This window comes from Sinocyclocheilus rhinocerous, unplaced genomic scaffold, assembly GCF_001515625.1.
Source record: "Sinocyclocheilus rhinocerous isolate Xijiao unplaced genomic scaffold, SAMN03320098_v1.1 scaffold2323, whole genome shotgun sequence".
Taxonomy (NCBI): Eukaryota; Metazoa; Chordata; class Actinopteri; order Cypriniformes; family Cyprinidae; genus Sinocyclocheilus; species Sinocyclocheilus rhinocerous.
The window spans coordinates 80,043-103,681 of NW_015664979.1; the positions used below are offsets into that span (position 1 = coordinate 80,043).

A 23,639-nucleotide genomic window follows, 5' to 3' on the forward strand; every position below is an offset into this window, starting at 1 on the left:
AAAAACACCTTATTAAATGCATAGCAATGCCACAGCAACAGCCCAGAACACCCTAGCAACTGCATAGGAATACCGTGGCAACCACCAACAACACAGATACCACCCAAAAATCCTAGCAATTGTTTTGAAATGTACTATTATACATGTACTGTGTATTAAAAACTCAGAATACCTTAACAACACCCTGGATTCTACCCTAGAAACTGCATAGCAAGCGTTGTCAAAAGTACCAACTTCAGGAGCAGTCAGTACTGAAATTTTAAAAATGTGACGATACCAGCATTTCCCACAAGCATTTTGAGCGCTGTTGAGCGGATTCTTAAACACCTCTGATTGCTCCGCTTACACAGATACACACGGGAACATTTGAAAGCCGTGTCTATCAGCAGATCAGTCTATGAGCAGATATATTAGGGGTCCGCTGACGGATCCGGTAGTAGACACAGCTTTCAAATGCTCCCATGTGTATCTGTGTAAGCGTTCGGTGAAGAGCGTGAAGCGATGATCATTGTAGCCAATCACAGACATATGTGTTGAGTGCGTGAACACAATGGACAATCAGAGGTGTTTAAGAATCCGCTCAGCAGTGCTCAAAAAGCTCACAGGAAATGCTGGTATCATAACATTTTTTAAATTTCAGTACCTGCGGGAACCAAAGTCGGTACTTTTTAACACACAATTCCCCACAAAGAGCACACTAGCAACTACTTAGCAATGTGCTAACAACCACACAATCACCTTAACTGCACAGGAACATATAGCCTACTCAGATCATATACTCAGAAAGCAACCTAGTAATTTACATTTCTGTACATTTTTGAAAATAATCAACTCTGTAGCTACATACACTATAAAATATATTGAAAAGAGCAACTCTGTGAGTGTGTGTGTGTGTGTGTGTGTGTGTGAGAGAGAGAGAGAGAGAGAGAGAGAGAGAGCGCATCAGCCATCAGACAGAGTTGAGAGGAGAGTGGGAGAAACTGAGAGAGAGTAGGAGGAATGAAAATAAGAGTTTATATGCAAGTCAGCATCACAACTGGATGCACAGCATTTCAAAAGCACAGACCTTTATGTTAGGTAAAGCAAGGGGTGTCTGAAGGTAAGGTAATTTTTTTTTTATTGATGTGTTGTGTGCAGTGGCACTTCTCTATATTTGACAGTTCCTTTTATATAGTCAAAAATTGGCACTTTAGTTTTTTTTTATTAAATGGTTTTTTTTTATTTGCAGTAATGTAAATGTAATTAAGCACAAGTTATGTTATGAAACTACTATTAAAAAAGCTACATTTTTAAATGTCATTTTTCATTTCATAACACTTTTGCTTTCATAAGTCAGTCTACATTATTTAATTTGCATAGAACTGCACAGTTTTATATTTAGCTTTAGAGAGAGCAGTACAATATTACCACAGTCAGAACCTCCTCTTTAAAAATATGCAAGGTATATTGCTGTTATGTGCTATAGACCACCGATTATTATTATTATTAATATTATTTTTTAGAATTTTAGAATTTTAGATGGGTTGCAGAACTGAGGTGAATTCTTGGATCGTTCAGCTCATTGACATTCCATGACAAATATTCACTTTTTACATAAAAAATCGATCCGCTGTTCCACAGAAATGAGCTATTCTTGTATTTGCCTATCACTTATTCAAATAGTGTTAATGTTCTGTATAGCATTGCCTGAAAAAAATGTATGTGTAGATTGAGGGCTATAAATACTGTATGACAGCATTAGTCATTTCATTTGAATAAAAAGCTGGGGGATTTGAATAGGTAAATACCTCTTTCCACAGTACATACCTCAGCTGATAATGTGTGATAAGCATAATGTCTTTCTGACAGCGTGGGAATTGAAGACATTCGTAAGTCTAACACTGCATTTGGGGTGAAAATCAAAAGAAATGTTGTAAAATGGACCAGGTGCATCCCATTCAGAAATGAGATTGGGTTGTTCTTAATTCATTTAATTCCAAAACGTATTTGTAACCTCTCCTACTTGCCATAGTTATTTTATTCTTGACCCTCGTGACAGTCAAACATGCACTGTTATTATGGAAAATGTGTTGCCATAGAAACGCCCAGACTCGGGGGCAGACTGAAGTTTGTAGACTAATAGCAGGAGTGAGGCAGGTCGTCTGGCGCTGAATACTGTTATTAGTGTACCATTAAGCTATCAAATTGTTAGCGAAGAGACACTTGGAAAGTATAGAGCACATTTCTGCAGGGTTACACTTGAACAAAAAAAATAAATTATATCAGCAGTTAAAGGAAATATTAAGAAACATTAAGAAAACGCCATAAATTAAGCAGCTTGTTTGAAATCAAAATTACACTACCTTGATAGTACTAATCTTGAAGTTCTTGAAAACAATATTATGTTAGTTTGCGTAAAAAAAACAAAACAAAACATAAAATTTTTTTTTTTTTTTTTTTTTTTTGGATATTCAGTGAGAGAAAATGTAGGACGAGGCTTGATTTTATCCGGTAATTTGAATTGTGAAAAAGTTGCCACTATACACTAGTCTAGAATGTTTGGAGGTAAGTAATACAAAATAAAGGGGATAAACTGTAGTTACCCAGTCTTTGGCATACAGGACCTTGGACATTTTTACTTTTTGATTATTAAACAAGAGGGGACATGGCCCTGTTTATGGCACCTGCACCCTTACTGTCCTCTGACGAGTCCACACTTTGGTGACCTGACGCATGGACTGTTGAGAGACTACTGTGGTGGTTCATTTGATTTCGGTTAGTTTCATTGGCTGATACAACAGTGGTCTTAGGCTTTATACTGACACCTATTGGCCTGCATGTAGCATTGCACAAAAGGAGCTTCACAATATTTCTATTGTAGAAATATAATATTTGCATGCATAATGCCCCGCAATATTTATTTATTCCACAATCAAAAGTGGTGCCCAGCTGGTTATTTAAATGTTACATGTTTACTTAAAATAAAGGACAATGTAAAAAAACAAAAAAAACATAGGGGCTTTTTTGGGGCTGAAGAAATGTGCATCCTAGACAGTGTACAATGAAAAAAAAAAAGAAATGGTAGTGTAATATAAATTTTTTTTTTAAAACATGCAAAGAGAAGTTAATAACCAACATGAATATCATGCAAGCATAAAAGCATAACATAGTAAACGTTATACATTATACTATTCTGTATCTTTAAACTTAAAAATGTTCTTTCTTTCATTTTATACAGTTTCAGTTTGACTTAAATACAGCATAACTGCTGGTTAAAGGTTGGTTTTGCTACAATTAGATCTACAATTATATCTAACACCATCTAATTTACACTTTTTTCTTTTCTTTTTCAGAAACCACCCAATAGTACCCCAGTCAATATGAAGCCACAAGTCTCCTTTGAGTCCTAAATCATTTTCCTCATCACAACAATTTAAACAACTATTAGCACCTTACTCAGCTGAACTTTAATCATCCAACAAGTGCTTATGCCCTCAAAATACCTTCACAACGTTTTCTGAAAACATCTCAAATGGTCTCATTCTTCCCCATAAGCAAATTTCCACCATAAACAACGCAATGTTATTGAGATTCCGCCACAACTACTAAACAAGTCATTTAACGAGAGAAAGAGGAGGACAGCACAGCATTTATGTCAAATGTGATACTGCACGATCTTTGTTGTGCTCATGGCAAAAAATACAAGCTCCTCCTCAGTCTTAGAAAAATGGGATTCCGTACCAAATGAACAGCCATCCGAACACATTTTTAAAACCCCTTCACCCTTTTGGAATCAGGATTTAATATACAGAAGATCTAGACAAGTACGTGAATCCACACCTGGTGTTGTCACAGATGGGTTTAACTTGTATACTTACAGGTGTGATTTAGGCCCTGTCACGACCCCAGACCTCTCTTGTGTTATAGGAGCAAATCAGATCCACCCTTCACCGAGTCTGAACTCTACTAGCTGTAGATATCTACCACCTTCATCGAAATTACTTGTCAGCGACCCAAATACGCTGCACAGTATTGGAAGGGGCACATCATACTGGAGTTATTTAACTCCAGAAGTAGGACATGGACTTGTCAAAGGTTTCAGAAAGCTGCATAATCCACAAATTGACCCATTGTCAGCTTCATATTTTTATAGAGGGGTTGTTAGGGATACTCTAAGAAGAGATATTCCAAATGAGGAAGTCAAAATGTGCATGCAAAAAGAGAGACCGAGATATTCACATTGGTACCACGAACCACAAAGTCATAGAATCTGCTCTAAAAGAGATCGTGAGAGACATTATGTGAGAAACAACCCACTCCTAGGTTCTTTATTACATACAGATTCTAATAAAGAATATTTTAAACACAATATTCAGTACAACCATCACCAGCGGCTCGATTTGAACGACTCTACTCATGCTGTGCCTGAAGAATCACAGCGGGAAAGTGAAAAGCAAACAAGAGAGGAGCTCCCCCTGCTGGTCTGGAGAGAAGAAGCAGAAAAACACAATCACCAAGCAAACACTAGCTCACAGTCTAAATCCTCCTCTTCTGCCCTTTGGGTTCTCCGTCGCTTTGCAGAAGGCACTTTGGTGGAGCTCGAGGGCGGCCGGCTGAAGCGGGTGGAGGATTTAAAGATGGAGGATTTGGATCTGTGTGCTCAGTTACATCCTGAGCTGACACTGAAGCGTTTCACTGTGTTGAAGATGACTCCCTCACAGACCCCAATGCTCTCATGTTTACGTGTGGAGATTGAGCATGACCACTCACAGGTAAGAAAGAAAATACTCCTGATTTGCTGCACATTGGATTTTAAAGGGGTCCTATTATGCTCTTTTACAAAGTCTTGATCTTGTTTGGGGGGTGTACTAGAACAGGCTTTCATACTAGGTTGCATTAAATCTTACTGTTCAAACTGTCTGTAAAACACAAAAGAAAATATGTCCTGCCTCGGCTATTTTTGTGTTTTGAACACAGTTCTGTCATGATAACTCTCAGAAAGATTAGTATGATAATATACCTGGCAATGTTAATGTGTTTGGTCTTGGCAGAATAGATCTGCTCTGCTGCTTCTGCTGTGGCAGAGCAAGTACCAAGACTTGCGACTGCCAATACATCCACAGACATGCTACTACTGTGAGCATGTAAGAAATACTACTGTTGCACATATAACGTACATGAAATTAGCAGAACTATACAGGTGGAGCTGGGGAAGGTGGAGGGTTTCTGAGGAATGTTGCAAAATACTAAGCAAACACTGGCCAAGTGTTTGAATGTTGAACATTCAAAGCTCATTGACTGCTGATGCAAAAAAACAAACAAAACAAAAAAAGTACCACAAAGTCAGAGAATCATGAGAGTCATTATGTGAAAAACAACCCATTTCTAGGTTCTTTATTACATACAATCTAATAAAGAATATTTTAAACACAATATTCAGTACAACCATCACCAGCCGCTCGATTTGAACCATTCTACTCATGCTGTGCCTGAAAAACCAAAGTGTGAAAGTGAAAAGCAAACAAGAGAGGAGCTCCCCCTGCTGGTCTGGAGAGAAGAACCAGAAAAACACAATCCCCAAACAAACACTAGCTCACAGTCTAAATCCTCCTCTTCTGCCCTTTGGGTTCTCCTTCGCTTTGCAGAAGGCATTTTGGTGGAGCTCGAGGGCGGCCGGCTGAAGCATAAATTAAATTACTATTAACATAAATGAAATTACCCTTAGCAGATCTATACAGGTGGAGCTGGGGAAGAGAAGGTTTTCTGAAGCATGTTGCAAACTACTAAGCAAACACTGGCCAAGTGTTTAAATGTTGAGCAGCAAGATCATTGGCTGCTGATGCAACAAAAACAGGGATGGACATAAGAAATAAATTATGATGCACTTGTCATTTTCTGGACAAGTATGTCTTTAAAATATTCACATTTTCTCTGCAGTTGTCACTGGAGGTGAGTGAAGGGCTACCCTTCTTCGTTTGCGGTCATGGCTGGTCCTCCTGTAACCCTCAACATACAAGTCAAACCTGCAGACTACAATGCCGCCAACTAAAGGTGGGTGACGTGTGCCTGGCACTGACGCATATGCCCGCCTCTTCATCTCAGCCTGCCAATCAGAGCCTAGCTGAAGTTGGTGGAGATCACGCGGTCCCAAAGTGTCATGCCGAAAACAACCCCACAATGCAGAAAAAACATCAATCAAGAAAGAGACACTTCACAGCTCCTGAACTCAGGGAAATTTCCAAGGTACACAACATCGAAGATTGAGCAGCTAAAGGCTAAGTCATATATTGTATAATTTTTTTTTTAAGTTTTCATTTACTTTTTTTATTGTACATAAGTCTTTGTACATTGTAAATACCATCTTTTGCAAATATAACTGTGTACATAGTAACTGCAATGTTACCAATTCAATTACACTACCGTTCAAAGGTTTAGGGTCAGTGAGTTTATTTTTTTTAAATAAATAAATATTTTTTTAAAGACAATATTTTATTTATTAAATTGGTCAAAAGTGGCAGTACATTTATTTTTACATTGCTAGAAATTAAATCTATTTAAAATATATGCATTTCTTTTACACTTTCTATTCATCAAAGAATCCAGCAAAAAACGTATCATAATTTCCACAAAAATACTAAGTAGCACAATGTATTTCAGCGTTGATAATAATAAGAAATGTTTCTTGAGTACCACCATATCAGCATATTAAAATTATTTATGAAGTATCATGTGACAGACTGACAGGACATGAAGACTGGAGTAATGGCTGCTGAATTATTATAATTTTTTTATATAACAGGAATTCAATCTTGAAAAATATTATAATAAAAAAACATAATGTAATATAATATTATAACATTTCTCAATATTACTGTATTTTTGTTTGAATCAATGCAGCATAGGCGAGCATAAGAGTCTTCTTTCAAACATTAAACATTAATTAATTAATATCTTACAGACCCCAAAACTTTTGAACAGTAGTTTGTTTTGTCACAAAATACATATCAGACTCCTTACAACATTCTTACAACAACTAACAAAATAAAAAAAAAATAAATAAAAAAATTGGATATTACAGTAATTATTTTTTTGTTTTGCAGTCTATAATTTCCTGTATGCACATACACTGGTATCAAGAACATGCTAAAAAGCCTGTACAATATCTGATATTAATATCTGATAACTTTTTGACACTGAACTTCATGGACTTCTGTTAAATTGGTGGAAATCTATATACACGTATCATAATTTCCACAAAAATACTAAGTAGCACAATGTATTTCAGCGTTGATAATAATAAGAAATGTTTCTTGAGTACCACCATATCAGCATATTACAATTATTTATGAAGTATCATGTGACAGACTGACAGGACATGAAGACTGGAGTAATGGCTGCTGAATTATTATAATTTTTTTATATAACAGGAATTCAATCTTGAAAAATATTATAATAAAAAAAACATAATGTAATATAATATTATAACATTTCTCAATATTACTGTATTTTTGTTTGAATCAATGCAGCATAGGCGAGCATAAGAGTCTTCTTTCAAACATTAAACATTAATTAATTAATATCTTACAGACCCCAAAACTTTTGAACAGTAGTTTGTTTTGTCACAAAATACATATCAGACTCCTTACAACATTCTTACAACAACTAACAAAATAAAAAAAAAATAAATAAAAAAATTGGATATTACAGTAATTATTTTTTTGTTTTGCAGTCTATAATTTCCTGTATGCACATACACTGGTATCAAGAACATGCTAAAAAGCCTGTACAATATCTGATATTAATATCTGATAACTTTTTGACACTGAACTTCATGGACTTCTGTTAAATTGGTGGAAATCTATATACCTGTGTACTTCTAAAAGCTAACAAAATAAACCTAGCATATATATGCTAATATTATTTACAACATAATTTCATAATTATGGCATTATATATATAGGCATGTAACAATAATATAGCATGCTACTGTTTAAAAGATTTGCATAGTGCGTACTGTTTTACATCCTATTTCTGAACAAGGTATCTATGTAATATCTAATGCCTGGAGAGTTAATCATTAACATTCTCAGGTCCAAGTAAAACCCCTCCCATAAAACTACGCAAAACATAATTTCATAGAATATTTGCATTTGCATTGTTTGATTAATGAGAATTGGTCACTTTGGGATTTTTTGTTTTACAATTTTCATAATGAAAAAAAAAACATATTTTCTTCACATCATAGAGGAACAAACTGTATACGTTTTTCAGCTCTCCAGCCATCTGGTTTTGAAGGACATCTTTTCCACCAGCGACTCTTTAGCGCACAGCTACAATGTTGTATTGTATCGATGTTATTGGGAACAGCTGCACGGGTCACATTTTCGTCTGCCAAAATCTAACGCACCTGCTCCTCTTTAGACAGTTTTATTCATTTAATTTTATCATTTGATTTATTCCTAATGTTCAGATCATAACCAAATGCTCTCCCCTGATACCGCCCACCTGCTGGCCTGGCCGCTCTTCACAGGCGAGTGATGACTCTGATACTGCAGGTGGACACATACTGCAACGCTGACCCTTGAGATGACCCACACACATTCACACTCTTCACAACAAAGGGTTCATTCACTAATGATGTGTACGTAAATCCTGTGTGTGAACATTTGAACACATAATTAATCAATAAGTTGCCGTAAGGTGTGTTTCAACATGTTCCCTCTTTTAGGATAATTTGGTCTTGTGCAAGATCTGAAATTTATAGGCTAACTAATGGACTCCAGAAAGATTCCATCCCATTTTTTATGTGTACTCTTATTTGTTGTCTGATTAAAAATTACTTCAATCCTTGCTTTATTTAGTCTTAATTATAAAAATAATTGTTGATGTATTTTTAATTACATATCACATTATCTTACAGTAGTTATAAAATGGTCAAATTAAGCATTTCCTTTTCTCTGTTTTTTCAGTGACCTTTAGTTAGCAAGATAACAGCTTAGCCTATTAGCTTAGCATAGCACTAAAAGCTATTCTGATTAGCTAAAACAAGATACCATGGTAATTAATGGTAATAACACAACTATTTGTAAATGAGACCAAAAGAGAACAAATTCACAGAAAATAAATTACCAATTGCGCTGTAAACACTGATCTTGACTCTTCTGAAACCCTTCAAAGGCCAAATACAGGCACATGGCTTTTTATGGACCGAATGACTGATAACTGCTGAGAGAAAACACGTGTTCTTTCATGTATGTGACGAAACCAAAGTGATTCCAAGGCAAAATTGAGTTGCATATTTTCCGCAGTCCTGTTTAATCGAGTGCTGAACATCTGTGTAAGGGTTTGTTGAGTGTCCTGAAAGAGTGAAATTAAAAACCATCGCTTTGACTCACTGTAACGAAGATCATTTGCATTTCTATTTCACATCTCGTGCAAAATACAGTGGGTCTAAAAGTCTGCAACCACATGGAAATTCTCATTTAAACCTGGAAATAACCAGAATTTTGAATAACCAGAATGAAGTAAAGAGATATAAAAAATTCTGAATTCTTCCACTGAAACACATAATATTCTCAATTTTTTTCCTATTCCCGTTCATTTTAACTCACATTGTTGTGCTTAGTTGTTAACAGAAGAAAACAATTAAATAAGAAAATCCACAATAGAAACATTTTTTACTAGTGGTCTCAGACTTTCTTATAAGTTCAAGATAAGTCACGGCAGGAATTTTCCAGGAATTACTTTAGTGAATTCATGCCATCATACAAGTGTTTTTTGTAAAGAAGTCTCTATAAAGCAATGTGCTTAAATCCACTGCCTTTTCCCCGATCAGTCTGGTTAAATCTCTAAGGCCGGTTCTTTCTCTCTGTATGTCCTCTTTGATATTCCAAACTTGGCTCTCTGTGCAGAAATGAAAGCCAGAACACCACACACTTGACTCAGCTGTGGTCAACCTCATACAGTTCCAGGAGTTTTGAGTTTTAAATGAAAATGTATGCTTTGGATGTACACTCCTCTAACAAAGGAGTCCAGTTTTGCTCCAGTAATGAGTCTCTTTCCTCTCTGGGCACTTGAAAAGTATTTGCATCCCTTATTTTTTCCAGGGCATACGTAGTAATTAGTGGCATCCGCAAGCTCTGACGACCATGTTGCGGTACTTTTTCAATATTACATTGGAACTGTCATCAAAGTACAAAACGGAGATTCCATGTAACTGAGTAGGAGCACAGCAGGGCTTTGGGACTGTTTCTGGGTTTATGAAATGGACCTAGGATAAGCAGAGAAACACATGATTTGACATGATTTCATTGTAACATAATTATAACTGCAGAACATGAGTATATAAAATATTGAATAGTAGAATTAAACTAATGACCATCAAACTCCTCAGAGAACAAATTATACGCAATTATACATAGTTTGATGTTATTGACATGTCGCCATATTCGATTTGGGCTCTTGATCAATCAATAGATTTTATTTAAGAGGGAATAACCAATTAATTTGGTTCTGTTTTGGATCTCATTGACGTCCAAAACATTTAAGTATCATTATATAAGAAACACAATCATGTGAGTTTGATATTACACGGGGGTCAGTTAAAGATGACCAAATCTTCATTTTGGGGTAAACTATTCCTTGAACACAGAAAATGACTGTGGGACTCACCAGTGTCTGTACAATAGCATGGTTCGTGGCATTCATATAAGAGTTCAAGGGGAACACACATTCCCCCTCACAGTAGTATGCAGCGTAACCCTCTGGAGCAATGATCCAGTCCTGGAAACACAAGAAAGATGAGAAAGTTTAGAGGAGATAAAGGCACGCAATGAAAGAGGAGTCTAAAACAAAGCTGATCACAGTACCTGCCATCCCAGATCTCTAAAGCTGACATAGAGTTCATGCTTCTTGCAGCCCTGTTTGGGGTCTACACTGGAACCCTCTGCATAGAACAGGAGGAAGAATAAATATGTAGCACTTTTGTTAATAACACATTAATAAACTGTATGCTTATTAAGTATGAAGCTATATATTTCTGGTCGAAATGAAAAAGCCTGAAAATGAAACTACAGCAATGAACTAACACAAAGTTAGTAATAAAGTGTCACCTGCGGCCTCAGCTGTCTTCAAAGCCACCTGGCTGGGCGCAACACCAGGTTTGGGGTTTTTAGAGCGGTGGGGACCCCTCTGTTTGTTTCCTGATGCTGAGCGAACACTACGGAGATGGATTCCTGACGCTTTCAGAAACGCCACCATAAATGGCTGCTTATTCCGAGGTCCAGTGCTGCCCACCAGACCTGCTCTCCTTGGGTTCATTCTTTCACCTGCAGAGGGCGACGACAGTGAGCTGCATGATATTCTGTTCATGAGTTAGAATACATAAAATTCAGAAATTCTAAACATCAGGTCATTCCAATAATTTGAATAATTTGTCAACTCTTTGGGTGTGCAGAAAATCACTGGAGCCCCCTGATGTTTCTGATGTGAATATCTACTTTTGTGTTTCAAAGAATAAAGAAATGTTTGGAACGACATGAGGGTGAGTAAATGATGACAGATGTTTCTATCCCCTATCCCAAATGGCCATTTGACTGTATAGGATGGTAGTTTGGCAGGTTGTGTTATAAAGATATCTTGAAGATGCTCACCATATGCGGTTTCCAGAGAGAGCTGCAGTCCCAAGTTCTGACCTGGGTTTATAACCCAGTGGTTAGTGGTAACCGTGAGGTCAAATACCAGCCATCCCTCTTCTGCCGCCCATACCACTTGTGAGTCTAGCAGGTACAGCTCCCTACAAAGAGGTCAAATATGGGTCAATAGCTCTTTATTACAAACGCAAAAAGTGGATATGATCACTGAAACAATAAAAAAACACCTACACTGTAAAAAATAAGTGTAATTTTAACTGTAAAATTTTGTAAAAACTGTTAATAGGTTAACAGTAAGTTCCCGTACTATATACAGGGAAAAACTGTAAAATATCTAACCAGACATTTCATGTAATTTTACAGTAAAATGCTGTTAATTTTACAGTTTTTAGAAGTAAAAATAACAAATAAATGTATAATTTACAGTAAAAAATTGTAAACTGATATTCCCAGAATTCCCTGCATGACACTCCACATTTGAAAGTATTTTGTTTAAATAATCATGTTTTTTTAATAGTTTTTGTTATTAGTTATGTATATTTGGGCTTTATGTTACATCTTCTGTTGTTTAATGAAAGTTTAATGCATTATTTAAGTATCATGTGTGTTACCATGACGGTGTTTTGTGTTTGCATGAATGACTCTGTGAACCTTCTATATATTAGTATATACTTCTGCTTGTGGCGAAGCTACTTGTGATGAGCTTTGATTCTTCATGTGGCTTTCTCTTTTACCACCTGCATTATTATGGTGGTTGTCAGTATGTTAAAGGGACAAAACAGATTTTAATAGCAGTGTGCATTGTTGAATTTACTGGTTTACATTCAAATTTTCTTGTTTGTAAATTACAATTTTATACTGTAAAATTTACAGTTTTTGGCCGTAAATGTGTTTACAGTTTTTCTGTATTTTTTACAAAATTATTCTGGCAACCACAGCTGCCAAAATTATTTTGTAAAAACTACAGAATTTTTTTTACAGTGTAGGTTTTATATTAGTGCTCTTTACCCATGCTAAACCCAAAAACGCAATGCTAGAATGTTCTGGGATTACTGGTCTAAGTCTACGTTTCACATTGATAGTAATGGTGGGATCAATTTTATACAATTTAATGGATAAAAAAGGTCAACTGTCTGTTGTCAATCATGTATAAAGCACAGCTCACACAGAAATAACTTTCAAACTGTTGGTCAACGCGGCGAATCCGAAAGTCTATCTCAAACCTGCTGCGAAATTTGCATGGTGAAAACTTTCGATCTAATGTGAAATTCCTGATTGTGTAGATTCCTACGGAGCCCTGCACATGGCATGCAGGAAAAAAATAGTAGTCTAAATCGTGTGCACGATTTACTATTTCGTTCCGTCGATTTATAAATCGTGCACACGATTTACTAATTCGTTTCCTCGATTTGTTAATCGTGCACACGATTTATAAATGGAGAGAATGAATTAGTAAATTGTGCGCACAATTTAGCAAATCGAGGGAATTAATTAGCAAATCGAGGGAACGAAATAGTAATCGTGTGCACGTTTTAGTAAATCGAGGGAACCAATTAGTAAATCGTGCGCACGATTTATTTATTTTTTCTTGCATGTCAAGTGCGGGGCTCCGTAGATTCCCATTGAAATTATTAGATTTTGCAAAAAAATAAAAAATAAAAAATTGTCAGACAATGTAAATATGACCGCACATTAAATATCCACCACAGTAAATGACCTCAGAGAGACTTTCACTTCAGTTGTTTAAAAACACCTCGTTCACATAATGTAGTCAAATTTTAAATAATATTAGCATCATTGAGGTTTTCTCTGCAGACAAGTTTACAAACTGCAGAAATGAGATGCGAAAATGCCATGACATGCCAGGACTTGTTGTCCTTCTCAGATACAGATATCACAAAATAAGCTCTACTCCATGAGATAAGAACTTGAGGTCTGGCTGATACGAGCCATGAAATCAAAAACAACTGACGCAGCGCAGGCAACAACATGTTCCCAAGATAGCGTCAAAGTTCGCTCTTATTAAATGTGATGTTTCAGAGATCAGATTGTCCTCCGGTGATGAAAACAGGGCTTCTGGATGGCTCTCCAGAACAATGACTTGACTTACAGGTAGGATTTCAGACCTTGAGGCCAACAAGAGACTATGTCTTTATGTTCCTCCTGTCTAGTCGCCTTGCTGTCTGTGCACTTCAACGGGGCAAACCGTCTCTGTATGACAATAGGAGAGGTGCAGGAAGGATGATTCACAATGGGTGGTCTTCACAGGGAATGTGTGCGTCGGGGGTGGATAATGCTTTAGTGTGCGTGTAATTTAGAACAAGCAATGGAGACCTCAAGAGAGACAGTCTGTCTGAGCATGTCTCACCTGGAGGACTTTTTCAGGTTATCTGCTTTACGGACACAATCAGAAACTTTCCAAGGAGGTGTGATCAAGGATGAGGGAATGAAGGGGAAATCATTTCGGGTCGAGGAATGGGGGGTTTCTCCAGATGTCCGGGGCGGAGAACCTCCCTTCCACTGAGGACTCTGCATCTCAATTATTGACAGTAATGGTTCTGTAATGGTGGCTGCTCTCACTGCTTGTTAGCGGCCACACCGTAAATCAGATTGAGGAATTCTGTGGGAGCCCTGGCACTAGACATGTACCGTTGGGCAGACAAATCAGTGTGTGTGTGTGTGTGTGTGTGTGTAAATCCATCACTCCTACATTTAGGCTAAAAAGTGTGGGTGGTGGCATATGTTTCATTTCAGACATGAAATGTTTTTTTTTTTATTATGCCTGCAGGCCTTTGCATACTATTCTTTTAAAAACCCAACCAACGAGAACATACCAAAGTCATGAATTAGCTTTTACATATCTGAAAAATTATATCCTTGACTTACACAATAAATAACCAAACCATTAAATGCCAAGGGCAAACAGATGCACATCCAAAGTCAATGTGAAAAACTTACTTTACTTGCATAATCGGACCTATTTTAGAGTAGAACGGGGAATTGATTGGATCATGAAAGTGGGTGTTAGGTACCACAATGGACAAGGAGGTTGGAAAAGAGTGGTTGAGATGGGATTTGCAAAGTCAGCCGAAAAAGAATATGGCTTCCAAGATGAAGCAATTAATTACATTTTGGAATATCATGAACGATTGAATCATGCACAGTTGAACAAGAAATGTTCTGTATGATGTCAAGGACTTGAGCGGCCAAATACAATTATGTTTCTATGTATTTTATAATGACATACCTTTTGGGCTGCTGTTGGAGCACCTGGAACACACTGACACGGAAAGTCTCATTTTCATAGCGCTCGTGTACAAAGTCCTTGTAGATGCGGAGCTCCGCAGCTGTCACGGTTTCCCCCGCCGGTATGCGGGACAGGTCGAAACGAAACTCTCTGTGGTGCTGATGATAGAGACGGAGGTCTTCATCTAGATCCACTACAGAAAAGGGAAGGTAAATTTAATGGTCAGTATATACTATATTATATTAATGGAACTGTCCTTAAAGAAAAAGTCATTTCTATTATACTTTTATCATTCAAATATTATAAATAATTTATTCATCCAGCTATACTTCATTATATTGATGAAGTTTTTAAAAATGTTTTATATTATTTGTGGCATTTTGGCCACAAATGTCTTCTTCAAGGTGTCTCCTACACAGCCGTGGGTTTGCAGCCCATTATTAATAGTATCTTTTTTTTAAATGTTTTATATCATAAACCAGCCAGTTGAATAAAAGCCTTTTAATATTTTGAAGTGTGACATTTTTGGATTGTATTTTTCCCTATTAAAGAGAACCTTCAGATATATGTAACAGAACATCTGAGCATATTGAATTGAATTATTTAAATGTGACCCTGGACCACAAAACCAGTCATAAGTGTCCATTTTTTGAAATGGAGATTTAAACATCACATGAAAGTTGAATAAATAAGCTTTCCATTGATGTATGGTTTGTTAGGATAGGACAACAATTGGCCGAGATTCAACTATTTGAAAATCTAGAATCTGAGGTTGCCAAAAAAAAAATCGAAAATATTGAGAAAATCGCCTTTAAAGTTGTCCAAATGAAGTTCTTAGCAATGCATGTTACTAATCAAAAATTAAATTGTAATATATTTACAGTAGGGAATTTACAAAATATCTTCATGGAACATGATCTTTACTAATATCCTAATGATTTTTGGCATAAAAGAAAAATCTATAATTTTGTATTACCCATACAATGTATTTTTGGCTATTGCTACAAATATACCCCAGAGACCTAAGACTGGTTTTGTGGTCCAGGGTCACAAATATATTTTTATTTTTTAATTGAGGTGACTGATGAATTTACATATTGCCTTAAAAATGTTAAAAAGCTCATGAGCTCATATTAATTGGAATTTTACATGGGAAATTTCTATGAATCTGTGCTTGCAATATGTAGCCTTAGGATGTAACATTTCCTGCCTCGGCTAACTGTGCGTGAGACACATATGTGTGAGCTGGTTAAAAAAATCATCTAAATTTGGTTTGGTCCGAATGCAAACTACGAGCTTTTCTTTTGTCTCATTTGACTTCACAGTACCGCTGCCAACCAATGAGCGCACACACTGACACCACAGCATAAGTCACTGCACCAGACTTCATTCTGTCAGAAACGCTGTGGAGTCACACTGAGCGCTTACGCTTGATTGCCTCGCCCACATCACTGTGTCCAAAAAAGAAATGTTTGCTTCCATAAGCCGGTGATTGATCTGGGCGCTGGGTACCCTGGGGACCGAAACTGGGGGAGAAACCACAGGCCCTGCACCCACCCACCATAGACTTCAATCACACACATGTGCCAACCACAAGAAAAGCTAAAGGCCTGGCCCGGAAGCCAACGGTGCCCCGCATATACATATACGTAATGGATACACATGCACATTCAGGCTGTATATTGGTGGCTCCTCGCAGCGCTAACCTGAGAGACCTGTTAACTGTGGTAAAATAATCTAATTCCGGATGAGGAAGAGGTCTTGAGTAGCATCTGGCTTGTCCCAAGTATTCCAGACATGGTTGACCACATCTGGGAGAAGGTTGTCCCTATCCTGTTGAAAAGACCAGCATATGTTGGGTTGTGGATGCTGGGATCACCACCAGCCTTCTCAAGCAGCTTCACCAAAGGGGCCAGCTTGAACAGCACCACTCCAGCATAACCAATTCAAAGCTAGTCTTTTTTGTAGGCCTCATTTCCTCTTTTTGGGCATCTTAATCTGCGTTAATCCACGTCCATGAACACCAAGAGCAACTAAAATAAAGTATCTCAATGAGTGCAGAGGAAAAAATTATAATGAAGTCTCGGTCAACACTGACTTAACCCCAGTGTTGTATCAACCCAGCCCAAACCCAGCTGAGCCGATCCTCAGAATTTCCAGCCTGATGGTGGCATAAACATTTCCTGGAGGTTTCGTGCAGCTTTTACAACCAATCTGTCATCCTTGAGTTCCACCCTTCCACCCATTCCAAGCTTTTCAAGTGACCTCCTGCAGGTATGCAGGGAATCTGCTATGACGATTCCTCTTAATTTTATGCACATCCTGTCTGTAAGTTCATGACATCAAGTGCTAGGGAACAGCGATGCACTTGAGTCTTTTCCAACTTCTCACTGTCTTGCGAGAGCATGATTATTGGGGGAAGCACTCGGAGAGGAAAAACTCTGAGGCATGCACATACTCAAAATAGCGAGTCATTTGTTTGACCGCAATTAAACAGTGGAAAGGAAAACATGGGTATTTTATGAAGGCAATAATTGCTTGTAAGGTTTGGTGTGTTTATGTGAAAGGCCATATGATGCAAAGATCAGATATGCATGCCGCACCATGTGCTGTGTTTTAACACTTAGCTCTTGATCAGAGGACTGGAATGAGGGCCAATACACTTGGCAGAACAAAAAGTTTTAATTGTTATAATCTCTGTTGAGAAAAAGAGCCAGTGGGATATGGGCTATCAATCAATTAAAGATTTTAATCAAATTAACTACGGCAATTAATCTGTCGGTTGCATTTTATTGCGTATATCAACATTTGGTTAAAAAAGCACATAAATGATCATTCAAAGATCATGAAAAAAAAGTGTGTTTACAAGAATAGACTTTAGAAGACAATAACAGGATGTTCTATTGTCTAAATTCCAGGCTGAATGCTGATCATCAGACAATGAAAAGTGTGTTTTCTGAGCAGAGCTGAAAAACTAATTGGAGGTCTAATCGGCTTTTGGTGCCGATGCTAGAAATCTGATGCTTTCTTTAAAATCGGCTTATGAACATAAACAGGTGGATTTGTATGCTGCTTGTTGTGCATGCTTCTACACTGACTTAAGAGTTCGCTGGAATTTGGATTAACAATTCACATAAGCAATCACTGTTTGTTTATGTTTAGTTATGGTAATCTTGGTTGACTTTTATCTTATATAGGCCTTATGCTCCATGTCAAAAACTTCATTCAGCTGTTTTAATTTAAAATCTACAAGGCCAGGTCTTGTAAATGATTCCGATAAGAAAGATTGTGATGGATTTTTACAGTTTTCTTAGTAGGAGCATCAGTGTCAAACTCAGATAAACATGGAAAACAGGAGTCATTTTTTTACCACAAGTTGCGCTATAAGGTCACAGCCAGGTTGCTGGAAACCACAACCTCTTTGCAAATTAAAACTAGAAAAGTAGCAGTCATTGATGACAAGGCATTGTTTAAGAGTTGAAAAGTAAAGACAGAACTTGAAAGTAAAAATCTGAAGGTCATACAGGCCTTTTTACACCATAATATGAATTTGGATTTGGATTGTTGGCCTAAGAAAGCCTTGCCTGGAAGTTTAAAACAGTTTGAAGGTTATTTAAACATTGTGTAGTTTGATACACGAACAGTTTGAAATTTGAAGGTTATATAAACCTTTAGTATAGCTTGAAGAGAGATTTGAGGTTTGAAGAGATGCATGTCTTTATAGGAGTTTGCTAAGTTGCTTGACAGGGTGTTCCGACTAGTTACTTACAGATACATAGATGATAGATACTTTTGATGAAATTCCCAAGAGGTCACCCAAAACGTGCATTGTTTTCCACTTCTAAATGCAGCATAAGCTGCAGCTGTCATTTGTGCTGGAAGGTATTGAAGCTGTATGGTGAATTACAGCGCATTGGAATACTGAAGACAATATAAAGACAGGAACTGGGTTTGAGAAATGCTCAAGAAAGTCACTGACCAGATCATGCACTTCTGAACTTAATAAATACACACACTTGCAAAAACATTTGCATCATTAGTTTCACACAGCTGCATTTACATCCACATCTCAGCCTAAAATCAATGCCCCGTCATTCAAATATTCAGCATCTCTTTTGACCACACACACACTTAACACACACTAGAAGGTCTAGTCTTGAAAGCAAGAGTGTTTGGATGATGTATGTGACCCTCCATGTCTACTGCCCTCAGCGCTCTTCAAAAATGCCTCCCTAAATCCTAGTCATGCGAAACAAAGCCCCATTAAACCCCATGTCTTAGAGCTTTGAGGGGATTCTGTGGAAACTGGATATGTGCTTGCTGCCGTTATATTTAACTGTGTTGAACAAGTCCATTTAGAAAAGTAAATGCTAATAACGATAATGATTATAATAATAATAAATCGCAAAAAATGGCAAAAAAAATACGGCAAAACACATTATTTGTGTATGAAATGACTGATGGACAGCTGCGAAATAAAAATTAATACATTTATATAAAAATCAATGTAATAAATTTAAATAAAAAAATTAATACATTTAGCTGCTACTAAATTTGGGGATACATTTTCTGAACACATTGCGCTAAAATATTAGATATGAACTATGATTAATAACATACACAATCTCATTCATACCTAAATATAATTTAGAATATAAAAATGTAAAACTAATTAAGAACAAAATAATCCCAAATGACTGCAAGTACCATTTTATCATAAAACACTCTTAGTATTTTTTTTAACAACTATAAGAATCAAGAGGGAAAAGAACAAGAAGGTTTGCCATTGCCAAAAAGTCATAGTTCTCAAGAATACAGCCAACATGATTTATGATAAGAAGAGGGAGAAAGATGGAATCCACCTAGAAACAGATAAGATCCTCTTTGATAAACTGATTAAAGTAGAAACTGATCTAACATTTGAATCTACAATCTAGGAATCATGTTTGGTACCAAATCAAGTAATCCCATTAGCAATCCATGGACACATTTAGGCTACTTCAGGTTTTTTTTTATTATTATTATTATTATTGTTTTACAGATTGTATATCATAAAATGCTCACCCAGATTGACAAAGCTCATCACCATGTCGGCATCACTGAGAAAGCGACTGTCCTGTTGGGTCACCATCGGGGGTCCCGGGGTGGTGTACGCCGGTTTATAAGAGTCCTCCAGGATGGCGTTATTATACAGATCAAGCATGAACATGGGAGCCGCGGTGTGCCTCTCCTGCAGGAGCGGACGGGGCCGGTGCGGCAGCCCGAGGATGGAGAGGATCTCCCGCTGCATCTCCCTGCGCTCCTGGCTCTTCAGCCGCCGCTGGAGGAAGCTGGACTGAATGTCATTATCCAGACTGAAGTTTGCTTGCATTGCGTCCGCGAGCGCGCTGCAACCACACGCCACTATCAAAGCTGAGATCAGCTGCACTGGAATCATATTTAATAACTTATTCTTCCAAATAAAGTCCTGATAATAAAGAATAAGTCCTGAGCTGACAGTAAGTCTTGCTACTTCGTTTGATTATATCACGAAGTTGAGTTGGTTTTAAATACACTGACTGTGTTTAATAATCCAATCCAGAGATAAATGCAGCATGATGTGTAATGTTGCATTGATGGTCTCACGCTTTAAATAGCCCGCTGCAGCTCGTGGGTGGGGCGGGCGCACATGGGCTGTCTTTTAGTAGGCTACACAACAACATAAAACTACTAGTTTGCTGGGAATTATGTTCTAATTAGTACAGGCACATTTGCACATCACGAAAATTAACCATGTTTTATTATAGTAAACGTGTAGTAACCATGTCTTTTTTTTCTTCTTCAGATTGATTAACCACAGTTTTACTACAAATACCAAAATAAAATATATATATATAGTTAAACCATGGTAACCACAAATTAACCATGGTCTTGCTACACTAACCACAGTTTAACCATGGTTTGTAGTAAAACTGTGGTTATACAAATGGCAATCAATGCACCAAAAACCATGGTTATACACTTTTACTATAATAAAACCATGGTTAATTTTCGTAAGGGATGTTATTATAATTAGGGATCAGTTTTACCTCTTTGATAGCTCAGTGATGCAAACTGTAAGTAAATGGGCTAAATAAATAGCTTTTTTTTTTTAAGTGAGAAGACTTTGCCTCTGGTCATGTGACTATTTACACCATCTAAAAAGTTTGCATTTTCCTTTTGCCTACAGTTAACAACTGTGTAAAATACATCTAGCTGCCTTTTAGTAAACAGCGACATTAACTGTTGAGAATACTATATGATACTATTAGTAAAGACACACTGGTATTTGGTATCAGTTTCACGATTTGGATAGATCAGTGCTGCAAACTGCTTATCTTTAAGTAAATAAAGTTAAATAATAAAGTTTAAGTAAGCAAGTAAACTTTTTTTAAACTAAAAACTGAATGTTGGTCACAGATGTGACTTAAGTGGGCTATTAATGCTATGGGATTCAGTTCATATGGTAAACCTTTATTACAAAAGTTATTACAATTATTATTATTACTACAATAAAATGTAGATATCGTTCAGTCACCAAAGTTATTTAAAAAAGAAAATGTGTTTAAAATGTTTGTTTTAATTAATTGTTTTACAGTAGCAACAATAGCTGTGGTACACTGTAAAAAAAATTACGTAAAATTTACGGTAAAAAAAACGGCAGCTGTGGTTGCCGGAATTTTACCGTACAAAATATGGTAGCAACGTTTTAGGTTTTACGGTTTTACGATTTTAACTTTCTGTTGACAGTTCAGCGCTATCCCTTACTCAGTTCCATAACAGAATCCTGCTTTATTTTCTCGAGGTTAATCATTGTAGCCTTCTCCATCTGAGCACACAATTACCTCCTGACCTGTTCAATGCAAACCCCAGCACATCCTTGACCTGTAGCCCACCACGGGTTAAACGTGTTTCACTCTCCGTCTGCCTTAATATCTGTCCGATTAGGGAACAAACATCAGGCAAGTCATGACAGGACTCTGAAAGACAATGCAATGACAGCTCCAGCATGGACGATCTGGCATGTTGCTGACCACCTGCTGTGGTTAGGGCCTCTTTTCCCTGTACTGGAGCCTGGAGACACCAGTCTGGCAACCAGCACCACCCTCCTGCTGTGCTTGCAGTCTGCGTGCAGCGGCCAGCCTGAGCCAAAAGGTCAAACGAGTCCCACACCCAGGTTAGCTCATACGTACTGCCCATGCTGAAAGGCACCAGTGATCTCACCAACTCTACTAGTCTTTCCCTGACACTTTTCCTCTGCAGACCTGGGCTGTGCTAGGGAGGGGGTTGATAGTTTGGGTGGGGGGACAACCTGGAAAGCTGTCCCGGGTCCTGTGATGAGGGTTAGGCTACCCAGAAGAGAACAGGCCAGCCCATAAAAATAGCTGTTTCACTGTAAAGAACATATCTTTCTCTCTTCGAAGCTGCCTCTCCTCTTTTTGAGATTTTAATGTGCACTTAAATTAGCTAGATCTGCTGTGTGTGTTTAAATGTACACTGTCAGGAAATAAATACATTTGGATTCATCATGAGAATAACAATACATTGACTTTAATCAACATTATTTGATCATGTAAAGCCAACGTATGAAATAATAGTCAGAAAAGGTCATTTTTTGAAATGGAAAAGTTTAGTTGAAACAAAAAAATCATATTTGATTCATCAGTCTTGTATGACTGATATAGGAGAATATGGAGCTCATAGTCAAGGAGGAAAAACACCTCAGATTTATTCAGAGGCCCAAACTGAGCAAAAATGTGCAATTTGGTGCAGTCGCTGATATTTATGTGGCCAAAACGTAAGATGAAATTCTAATTATAATGTAAGTCAATGAGCTCTGGAGCCTATAGCCGTAATAGCAGACTTCTTACATAAAATGCATATGAAATGCATATTAGTTGTCACTCTATATCTCCTAATAATATTTCTTAGTAATATTTAAATGCTTAGTTTATGATAAAGCTTTGTAGTTTTTATTGTGGAGGCAAAATGTATGTATGCATTGCAATACAATGAATTGAGAGATGATTGAGAGATAAATATTTCTCAAAAGTATCATATTTGTTATCATATATATATATATATGTGTGTGTGTGCGTGTGTGTGTGTCATATTTGATACTTATATTTTAACATGATTTCTCTAAAAAGATTTATGGATAATCAAGTAAATCTAAGTTGTTTCAATCCAGTAAATGTTCATCTTCAAATGTTACAATATAAAAGTTCTTCTTACATTTACTTTATAAAAATTAGTAAAGATTTTACAGCAAAATGACACGTGAACCACGACCTGAAGGAGAATGTGTTTAGAAGGACCTGTACCTGAAAAAAGCATATTATACTACTAAGTATATAAACTATCAATCAGATGACAGAAAGTATAGTATTGTGTACATACAACAAGATGCCTTAATTAGAGGCCTTAGAAATTGGTAGGCTATCTAATATAATATAAACCAGGTTATTGCCTTTTTATAATATGGTTTCAGTACTTAAAAATTAAAATAAGCATTAGGGCCTTTCGCACCGCAGGAACCTTTTCATAGTACCAGAACTAATTGTGGAACTACCCACTTTTTGGCGTCTTGAGTCCTCACACCTAGTTTAAACAAGCCAGAAATCAGGCAACATTAAAAGGATAGTTCACCCAAAAATGAAAATGCTGTCATCATTTACTCACCCTCATGTCGTTCCAAACCTGTATGAGTTGCTTTCTTATGTTGAACACAAAAGAAGATATTT

At 37.0% G+C, this 23,639-nt stretch overlaps 2 protein-coding genes across 2 annotated transcripts; one reads left to right on the top strand and one right to left on the bottom strand.

The window, feature by feature from the left end:
* The first annotated feature begins 1,031 nt into the window (after positions 1 to 1,031).
* On the top strand, positions 1,032 to 8,644 carry LOC107730479 (uncharacterized). The gene is made up of 4 exons (XM_016541322.1): positions 1,032 to 1,099; positions 3,333 to 4,751; positions 5,917 to 6,222; positions 8,450 to 8,644. Exons 2-4 carry the CDS (start codon positions 3,669 to 3,671, stop codon positions 8,555 to 8,557), a joined length of 1,497 nt encoding a protein of 498 aa, XP_016396808.1. The 5' UTR covers positions 1,032 to 1,099; positions 3,333 to 3,668; the 3' UTR covers positions 8,558 to 8,644.
* Positions 8,645 to 10,099: 1,455 nt separating this feature from the next.
* Positions 10,100 to 20,314, bottom strand: LOC107730480 (bone morphogenetic protein 7-like). Its single transcript, XM_016541323.1, has 7 exons — positions 19,942 to 20,314; positions 14,878 to 15,070; positions 11,631 to 11,773; positions 11,091 to 11,306; positions 10,848 to 10,924; positions 10,651 to 10,761; positions 10,100 to 10,249 (listed from the first exon to the last, which is right to left on the bottom strand). The coding sequence occupies exons 1-7, from the start codon at positions 20,312 to 20,314 to the stop codon at positions 10,100 to 10,102; spliced, it is 1,263 nt and encodes a 420-aa protein (XP_016396809.1).
* Positions 20,315 to 23,639: the final 3,325 nt, after the last annotated feature.